This window comes from Leptonychotes weddellii, chromosome 9, assembly GCF_054177405.1.
Source record: "Leptonychotes weddellii isolate Sample4059 chromosome 9, ASM5417740v2, whole genome shotgun sequence".
Taxonomy (NCBI): Eukaryota; Metazoa; Chordata; class Mammalia; order Carnivora; family Phocidae; genus Leptonychotes; species Leptonychotes weddellii.
Genome location: NC_138377.1, coordinates 41,762,994 through 41,773,098, shown reverse-complemented (window position 1 = coordinate 41,773,098; position 10,105 = coordinate 41,762,994). Strand labels below are relative to the sequence as shown.

Genomic DNA, 10,105 nt, shown 5'->3' with positions numbered 1-10,105 from the left:
AGAATGAAGCGGGGGAAATCGGAGGGGTAGACGAACCATGAGAGACGATGGACTCTGAAAAACAAACATGGTTCTAGAGGGGAGGGGGGTGGGAGGATGGGTTAGCCTGGTGGTGGGTATTGAGGAGGGCACATTCTGCATGGAGCACTGGGTGTTATGCACAAACAATGAATCATGGAACACTTCATCTAAAACTAATGATGTAATGTATGGGGATTAACATAAGAATAAAAATAAATAAATAAATAAATAACAAATTTTAGAATATCAAGCAGCAAGCTTTTCTAGAAGACCTTGGTTAGTTTCCCTTTATACACTTAAATTTCCCTTATGATTAACCATAAAACTAAAAGTTTTCTCTCTCAAGAAAAAGAGGAAATTAACAACTGCAAACATTAAACAAATTATACCAAGTTCTGTGGGCATCATTCTCAGGGAAAAGACACATTTCATATTTTGCAACAAATGGGGCATATAATGCTTACACACTTCTTGTAAGAACATTCTGGCAAAAATTAGCTTATAGTTTAATGCTGCTACTGGAAAAAACCTGCTCACTGAACCAGCTTCAAATAAAATGTTGGTTAGATATCATCAAAGTTTCATTTAAGACTCGATGGAAGCAATAAAAGGAGTCAACATCTCTCTACTTCAGAGCTCCTTCAAGACAGTTGGGGCAAAATCCTCTATCTGCACCCTTCATGTACCCCCAAAACAGGAAGAGGAAAAGAGACAGCCATCTGGACTTGCTCTGAAATAAGAAATTTCACAAGCAAAGACCTAAAACTAGTATGGGTACTATCCAGATGTTGTTTACCACAACTTTGAGTAGAGAATATAGGAGAAAAAGAAAAACCAGTTCATGGTGAAAGTCTATTCGTGAACTGAAACATGTACCTCATCGTTATGGAAGATACAAAAATAGGCATGTCAGGGAACAGGAGGTTCCCCTCATTTTATGAGTGCCTAAAATCACAGAACTCTGAGTTCATGCTTAATTTACAAGTTTAACAGGCCCCTGGGTGGCTCAGTCGATTAAGCATCTGCCTTAGGCTCAGGTCCTGATCCCAAGGTCCTGGGATAGAGTCCCACATCGGGATCCCCGCTCACCGGGAAGTCTACTCCTCCCTCTCCCTTGCGCTCGTGCCTGCTCTCTCTCAAATAAATATTTTTTAAAAAGAATAATAATTTCCCTTTAAAAAAATTTACAAGCTTAAGCACATAACTGCTTAACTCAGACCTATTAACTTCTTTCAACAAGTTGTACTCTGCTCTAGGCTGCACTGTACACCCTGCTCAGCTGAATGTTTCATGTGAGAGATCCACATAACTGTGCCAGGCCTAAACATCAGTTTGTCAATATACCTATAAAGAATCCAAAACACATGAGTATCTGGTGCCTGGGTGAACCACTGTCCCAGAACCTGGAGTACAAAATAGACTTTAATGTTCCCTGTGGATCACTTAGCTAGGAAAGAAGGTAGCAAAACTCTTAACACAAAGCATTAGGACAAAGGATGGTGAGTTACCAAAGGCTGAGTCTTAGTTGCACCACTAAATGTAGCAGTGTCTTTCAAAAGGATACTGAATTTGTGATGTGCCACTCACTCTAAGGAGAAGACAAATTGTTTCCTCATCAGTTTGCACTACTGAGCAAATGTCGTCAGTCCAATATACGTTGGAAGATCTATTCCTCGCTTATTTACAGCAATAACATAATATAGCATTTGTTTTGTACCTTTCTGAGCCTCAAGAAGAGCGCCACCATCCACCAAATACAGGACTAAGGCTTGAAGGAATACATACGGAATTTAAGGAGTACAAGCTCCCTAGACATTCATCAGCCTTACAGTTCTGTTTCTGCCTTTTTCCCTAAACTTGTGCCCAGAGCATCCTTCCAAATTCTAAGTTTCAAAGACCCACATTCCCCCTATTCACATCTCCTGTGGACATCCATCTCATCCTAATATCACTCCTCTAAGAGACATTTCCCGAGGAAGAATTTTGCTTAAAGCTTCAGTTCACTCCCTCATTCCATCCCCTCTCCCCCACAAAGGGCTCATGAAAGCAAAACGCCCCTCAGAAGGATGCAGGTGAAGCCCCTTTTAAGCCAAACTCCAGAGCTCAGTGGCGCAGCCCTTGTTAGGGGACGGCCGCCAGGCTGAATCCCCATCCCGGCAGACAGAAACCACAGCCCCTCCACTGAAGGACCCGCGCTGTCACCTACCTGCCCGAGACCTGCGGGCAAGACCTACCCGGAGGAACCCAGGTGGTTCCCGCGGCCGACAATTCCCGCCACGTGAAGGAGAGGCAGAAGGCGGGGCCGTGCCCCGCTGGCTGGCAGCGGCGAAACGCGGCGCCTACCTACTAGGGTGCAGCACCCCCGCCCTCAGCGCCTACAGCCGCCACCGCACGCTGAGGTCGGCCTGCAGAGCAAAAAACAACCTCAAGGCTCCTCCCTCTCCTCGTGCTCCCTACGTGCGGCCTCTCCAACCAATGGAAAGCGCAGGAGGCGGAGCGAGAGCCGCCCCAGGTGACAGGCGACCACCGAGTCCTCCCGCCGGCGCGAGCGGGCCGTGCAGTTGCTGGGCCAATCGGCAGTGTGGGTGGGGAGTGAAGGGGAGGGAGAAAGTGAGGAAAGCGGATGCCCAATCAGATCTTGGAGCCTTCGAGCGACGGGTCCTGTGGCCCGTGGCCTTCCGAGCGCGGCGCGCAGGGGGCGTGCCCGCCTGGGCCAATCGGCGCGAGTCCACGGTGCGGAGCGAGCGCCTCAAATGCTCGGCTTTCTCAGCTGATTGTCTCCAGCCGAGAGTTGTTTTTTGCAGCTACCGAGCCGAGCCGCAGCAGGAGGAGCCGAGACCCCCGGGGCGGGGGTGGGGGGAGGCGGGGAGAGGAGGCGGGGTCCGGGGAGCCGCGGCTGCTCTGCGCGGGGCTCCGGGTCCTGTCACGGCGCTTCCTGGGGTTGGAGGTTGGGGTGGGTGGGGGGTAAGGGGGAAATCTTTCTCCCCCTCGACGGCGGCTCCGAGTCCGGCCCCTTCCTTCCCGCGCTCTCTTACCGGCCCCCCAGCCCCCTCATGAGGGTGTCCGTGCCGGGTCCGGCGGCCGGCCGCGAGCCCTCGACGCCCGGAGGCGGAGGCGCCGTCGCTGCCGCCTCAGGCGCCGCGGTGCCGGGCTCGGTGCAGTTGGCGCTGAGCATCCTGCACGCCCTGCTCTACGCCGCGCTCTTCGCCTTTGCCTACCTGCAGCTGTGGCGGCTGCTCCTGTACCGGGAGCGGCGGCTGAGTTACCAGAGCCTCTGCCTCTTCCTCTGTCTCCTGTGGGCAGCGCTCAGGACCACCCTCTTCTCCGCCGCCTTCTCGCTCAGCGGCTCCCTGCCCCTGCTCCGGCCGCCCGCTCACCTGCACTTCTTCCCGCACTGGCTGCTCTACTGCTTCCCCTCCTGTCTCCAGTTCTCCACGCTCTGTCTCCTCAACCTCTACCTGGCGGAGGTAAGGCGGGAGGACCGGCATGCGGGGCCGGGCGGGTGAGCGGGGCTGCCGCGATCAACTCGGGCTGAGGACTGGGCGGGGGGGAGGGGGGGCCGGGCAGTTCGAGGCGGACCCGAGAGCAGCTTGGGGAAACTGAGGCACGCCTGGAGTGTGCGCCACTGTGCTCGCCCTAAACTTAAGCGGCGGATAGACTCGGTTCCTGAGAGACTGGCGGGGTTGAGTGAGTGAGAGTGTGGGTTCTGACAACTTACAACAGGACCACCCTTTGTTCGGTGTTTTGGCCCTCCAAGGTAAGGTGTTGGTGGCACCAACAAAGTGGCATCGCAAGAAGTAGGAGCCCCGGTAGCTCTGCCGAAGCTGGACTGTGTTGAGAGAGGTTGGATGCTGAGGTAGCAGCAGCTCTGCTGAAGCTGGACTGCTGCCAGCCATTACGTCACCAGGCAGAGCTGTTCCTCTGCTATTGTTGCTGCGTTTCTTTTATTAGAAGCTTATATTCCCTCCTGCATCTCCTTTCCTGTGGCTCAATAAGCCTCACACAAATTCCGTTCGATAGTTCCCCAGCAGGGTTAATGATCAATAACCAAAGCCGAGGGTCAATATAAAGACCTCCATAAAGCTCTTAATGTTTGCCCCACTTGCTCCAAGCTTTAGCTATTTATCCTACCTCTTACAGCCTAGTGATTTGGTTTTTTGGGTTTTTTGTGGGTTTTTTTTTTTTTTTTTGGAGCTAATTAAGACAGAAAATACTAGCTTAACCTGTGACTATTGCAGAAACAAACCACTGAACTGTTTTTGCAATAACTTGCTTAATAGCTGGAACCTAATCACACCCCCTTTCTCTTTTATGGGGAATTGCTGGTTGGATTGCATTGTTCTGCAGCGCTTAGGTATTTGACCCATTTCAAACAGGTTTGAGAGTGTAAGGTTGTCAGTCAAGTGTGTCAGCTAGTGGTATTTAAGCCACAGAATTTTGAGAATTGCCCAAAAACTCTCCCTTCCCCCTCCCCCCACCAAAAAAAAAAAAAAAGCTTGAGGAGGGGAGGAAACAAGGTGACATCATATGCTTAATACTGACTAATATAGAACAATATTGGTCTATGCAGCTAATCCTCTCAAAGGCTTTTGGAGGTGATGAGAATTAACATAGTTCTGAGCAAAAGTAAAAAAAAACATTTGAGGCAGATTGTTTATATTTTCTGCGTAAATCAACTCTCCTCCCATAATAGATGGAAAGTAGAATGCATAATTTTAAAATTACAGTCATAACTTCAGCTTTTTACCACATTAAAAACAACAGTTGAAAATAAGTAACAAAACTAATTTAACTTGAATTCTTTTCTTTCCCCATCCTTTGGAAGTCCAAGCAATGCAAGACAAAACCCAAACAGTGAAAAGCAAAAATAAAAAAAAACATGGGCAATCATAAACCAAATAATCATGCCATAGTCATGTCACTTATTTGATGATGCTCTCATCTTCTAGTTGTTGTTAAAGCTGTCATAACACTTCGGTCCTTTATAGTTAAATTGATACATCGTATTCTTCCTGACACCATTTCTGATAGAATACCAGTGACCTCTCATTACTGAAGCTTAAATCTAGCTTCAGACATAATTTACCTGAAAGTGACTAGCAATCCTTAAGCCATGAGCATCAGATAATTTGTTTTTCCCCTATACATTTTGACTTATAAAATCATATTAATGATTCCCTGTAAAATAGTGGGCATTTCATAAAGTAGCTAAACACTCTTTTTTACTTTTTTTGGAGAAATAAGGTAATGCCATAAAGGGCATAAATCTTAAGGATACAGCTATGAAATTTTATGTATGTGTATACTCATGTTACCACCCGGATTAAGATAGACAGCATTTCTGGTGCCCCAGGTTATTCCCGTGTGCCCTCTCCCAGTCATACCTCTCACCTTGAGGTAATCACAAAGTGGCTAAACACTATCACAATAGAAAAAGCATCTATAGTTAGGCTCAAAATTCTAAAAGTATGCTTCTACAGCGTAAACTGCATGATATCTAGATTGGGTTTTCGTACTTTTAATTGCTGATATTCCAAGGGAAGAATTTAAATGTCTAAAAGTCTTCCTGTTAAATGAATCTTTTGTGTGATTTAATTTTTCAAAAAGCAATAAAACTCAATAAACCTAGAAAACATTTGAAAAGAAGATAGACTAAAGCTTTTTCCTTTTGTAGTGGCTCCTAAAAAGAGTGTAGATTATCTATGCTTGTCTTTTTATAATCAAATTAACAATTTTAAAACACATAACTGTACTTAAAAGAACAAATTTTCAACTGTTTAAAGAGTGATATCTTGACCAGAAATCATTTCCCTATTATTAGAAAAAATCAGGAGGAATCTATATTTAAAAGAGTATTTGAATTCAAATTTTTATATCAATTCCAAGTAACTGGAAGTATACTTTCTGTTGATCGTTCTGAATTAATGAAACTTTTTCAGTGAGTTCTTGGTATTATAGAAGTATGGTAAGGAAAATCTATCTGGTGACAAAACTGACATTTGATTTTTTTTTTTTTTTCACTAAAAGGCCCTATATCTGTTTTGAATAGTTGCACTTCTTGATTACCAAATCACTCTGTCTTTACTATCTATCATTAAATACCAATTTCATTTTGCTTTTGGCCTCTTTAAAGCATTTGTTGCATACATTTCTTATGATTAAAAATATTCTAACTTTAAGGACTTAGTTACAAAAAACCATGGAGCAGAATAAAAACAAAGTTAGAAAAACAACCATTACTACTTTGAATGCATTTTGGTGGTTCTTCTAAAACTCATTAAGTTTTCAAAAAGTTAAGACTGCCTAAATCACTCTTTTGTTGACTACACTTGAGTGGAATTGAGATAAGGAGAAGTAGCCCTTCTGAAATAATTAGACTTTTCAACTTAATCTCCTGGAAGCAGATACTTGGGGGGGGGGGGGAGGAACCCACTGTACACTAATCTAAAAACACCTACTGAGCTTTTTTTGGCATGATCAATAGAACATGTACTTTACCAGAGAAAGGTTCACACTCCTGTACTTTTACCAGAGAAGACTTCAATCTTTAAAAAAGATTATCTGATAAAACTGATGCTACCTACCACTGAAACAAGTAAAAGGACTTAAGATGAGAGTTGATAGTACACTGTCTTTGGAGTATTGTTATATATGCCAAAATCAATGAGTTCATCTTCAAGGCCCATATTGACATTTTTTCTTACAGTTTTGTAACATGAATGCCAGTTGTTTAATCAGGATAAATATGGTGACTTAATCACAATGCCAAAATACCACAATGCCAGCTAGGAAAATTAAATTCAGAATCTTAACTCTCACATTCATGGATGCTGTCGTTGTCCCTGACAATGAATATATTCTTCCAAGTGTTGATGATATGTCAATAATGTGTAGTTTAACTTACATGTACTTGGGTGTCATTATAATGTTCTGTGATTTCTCACAAAAGCATTTTCGCCACCTAACATGAAAACTCCTTAAGGATTAAGTTAATTTATTATATTTTTATCTCATAGCAACTAGAACAATGGTGAATATATTATTGAATGACATTCTTGAAAAGGCCAAAACTAGAAAATATTTAGCCATCTAAAATTTGAGGGTTAACTTGATTTTGATGAACATTTGAGGTAAATTATTTGTGTACTTTCTGGGATCTTTATATTTTCTGCCTAAAAGATTGCCTATTGGTATGAATGCTACGATTCTCTTAGATTATCATGATTTAATTAGATAAAAGTTTATTTTGATTACCGCAGGTAAAGTATTACTAATGAAACCACTTGAATATATTCGAGTTTTGCTTAGCAATACTATTTTTACATCATGGCAAATGACCCATAGTAATTAGGTCTTTGCTAATTTGGCTTCAACAAATTCTATTAAATAGAAAAGTCTATAAAACAAGTAAGTTTCACATCAGGAGTCCGTTATTATTTGCTGGAAATAGTGATTTAGTTCAGTGTTGGATTTTATAACCCTTGTCTTCACAAACCCCATGATATAGGTAGATACAAACAGGGTGTGATTTGTCCACAGTTATTGGGCTAATATGTATCAGATATAGGGCTACCATATAGCCAAAGGCTATAAAGTCTTATCAAGTGATCCATCCTTATGAACTTCCCTGGACACCATCAACGTGTTATTATTTAGTGCTTTACTATTTCATTTGCTTTCCCACTTTCCCCATTTCAAACCTTTCCTCTCACCAGCAGACTTTCTTTTCCCTTCATTCTCAGCATTTGACTCTCAGCTCCTAGTTTATGGAAGAAACCCAGGCCATCTGGCTGAACAGAGATTCAGAAAGCTACCTTAAAATGCTGCAAAGAGTATTTAATCTTTTTCAATGAATGATTGAGCTAGTAAGTGAGGAAATTCCTCAGAGGCAAGAAACCACACACACAAGAAAGAAGTGAATGCAGAATGATAAAGTACCCCACAGATATTTGTCTTGGGGTTAGGAGTGGTTATTAGCTGCTTCCTGCTGGCTTAAAGGCTGGATTTTAAATTTTATGTGTTGGGGGTCTGGGAAGGTGACATTGGAGGCAATACCTGTGGTGAAGTCTGATCAGAGACTTCATTCCCTCCAACTGAATCCCAGAATTCTCAAAGTGTATTTCTTCTGTGGATGGACTAGGAAAAATAAGCAGGTTCTCAAACGTTGATGATGGTCTTTGTGCCTATCTCTGCCTTGGTTTTGGGTGAAGGAGGCACATATTGGGGAAGAAAAGTCTTCCCTGGGAATGCATAACAAGTTTATTCTCACACAAGTTTGAAGCCTGAATTCACACCACTTCTGTGACCTTGGAGGAAAAAAATAAAGCCAACCTGAAAATGTAGTTTAATGGTATCCGGGCTTGGTAGTAACCTGAAGAACTTGGAAGGAGCAAATGCAAATCATTTGTTGAGGAGTATAATTTAAACCCAGAATCCTGACAGATAAAATTTCACAGGACATGAGCTCAAAATGAAAAATTCACTACAGAATCTACCTACAAAGATTAATGATATTAGAATTATCAAATACGTAATATAAAATATTTATGTGAATTAAGAAAGTGAACAGTATTGATATGATTTTAAAAAGTTAACTAGGCACATTTGGAAATAAATCGTTTTTAAGTTTAAAAAAATTAAAAACTGAAATGAATGGTTAAACAACAGATTGAACAAAAAGAAATTAGTGGAGGTGCCTGGGTTGAGCATCCAACTCTTCGTTTTGGCTCAGGTCATGATCTCAGTGTCGTGGGATCAGGCTCCGCATTAGGCTCCATGCTCAGTGCAGAGTCTGCTTGGGATTCTCTCCCTTTCCCTCTCCCTCCCCCTCTGCTCCTCCCCCAACTTGTGTGCCATCTCTCTCTCTCTCTCTCAAATAAATAAAATCTTAAATTAGTGAAGATCTGAGAATAAAATCACCCAGAATATAGCCCAGAAAATAAGAAATCGAAAATATGAACAAAGGATTAAGGGAGAATGAAAATAGAGTAAGCAGGTTCAATATATATCTAACTGGAATTTCAGAGAAATTGTTCAAAGGAATAATGACTTAGAGTTTGCCCAAATTTATGAAAGACACCAAGTTTCAGAGTAAGCCCCCAAAATTCAAGACAGGCTAAATGAAAATGAACACAGAGTAAAACTTCAAAATAACAAAGACAAAATATTTTTAAAACAAGTAGAATGGCTAAAATAAAAAACACAAACAAGTGTTGGTGAAGATGTGGAGAAAAAGGAACCCTCATGCACTATTGGTGGGAATGTAAACTGGTGCAGACACTGTAGGAAACAGTATAGAGGTTCCTAAAAAAATTAAAAATAGAACTGTCATAACCAGTAACTCCACCACTGGGTGTTTACCAAAAGAATACAAAAATACTAATTCAAAAAGATATATGCACTCCCATGTTTATTGTAGCATTATTTACAATAGCCAAGACATGGAAACAGCCCAAGTGTCCATCAATATGTGAATGGAGAAAGAAAATGTGGTGTATGTATACAATAGACTATTATTCAGCATAAAAAAAAAAACAACAACAATGAAATCTTGTCATTTGCAACAACATGCATGGATCTAGAGGGTATAATGCTAAGTGAAATAAGCTAGAAAAAGACAAATACCATATGATTTCACTCATATGAGGAATTTAAGAAACAAAACAAATGAACAAAGGAAAAAGAGAGGAAGACAAATCAAGAAACTGACTTAACTATAGAGAACAAACTAATGGTAACCAGAGGGGAAGTGCATGGGGGAATGGGTGAACTAGGTGAAGGGGATTAAGAGTACATTTATCATAATGAGCACTGAGTAATGTATAGAATTCCTGAACTGCTATATTGTACACCTGAACCTAATACTGTTAACTATACTGGAATTAAACTAAATAAACATAATATCTATTAAAATTTTTTAAAACTACACGGAGTAGATATTACTAACAAAGGAAGAAAATTAAGAGTGTTGACATTTCATTAACAAAGAATTCAGAAGACAGTGAAACATCATCAGAATGCTGAGAAAAAGAAACCAGCAACATAAAATTCTACCCACAATGAAACTATCAACAATAAGGGTGAA

The 10,105-nt window shown here is 41.7% G+C and overlaps 2 protein-coding genes across 5 annotated transcripts in view; one reads left to right on the top strand and one right to left on the bottom strand.

Moving 5' to 3' along the window:
* The window catches only part of TXNDC16 (thioredoxin domain containing 16), a 110,058-nt gene extending 107,583 nt beyond the window's left edge, over positions 1 to 2,475 (bottom strand). For 2 of the 4 annotated variants that reach the window (XM_081830501.1, XM_081830504.1), the window contains exon 1: positions 2,228 to 2,475. The gene's annotated coding sequence lies outside the window, so the exon portion shown is untranslated. The remainder of the gene's footprint in view (positions 1 to 2,227) is intronic. The other 2 variants (XM_081830502.1, XM_081830505.1) reach the window with 2 other exon arrangements.
* Positions 2,476 to 3,024: 549 nt separating this feature from the next.
* GPR137C (G protein-coupled receptor 137C) overlaps positions 3,025 to 10,105 on the top strand; it is a 66,820-nt gene continuing 59,739 nt past the window's right edge. The window contains exon 1 of the mRNA XM_006735565.3: positions 3,025 to 3,488. Within this exon, the coding sequence (XP_006735628.2) occupies positions 3,075 to 3,488 (414 nt within the window). The 5' untranslated portion in view covers positions 3,025 to 3,074. The remainder of the gene's footprint in view (positions 3,489 to 10,105) is intronic.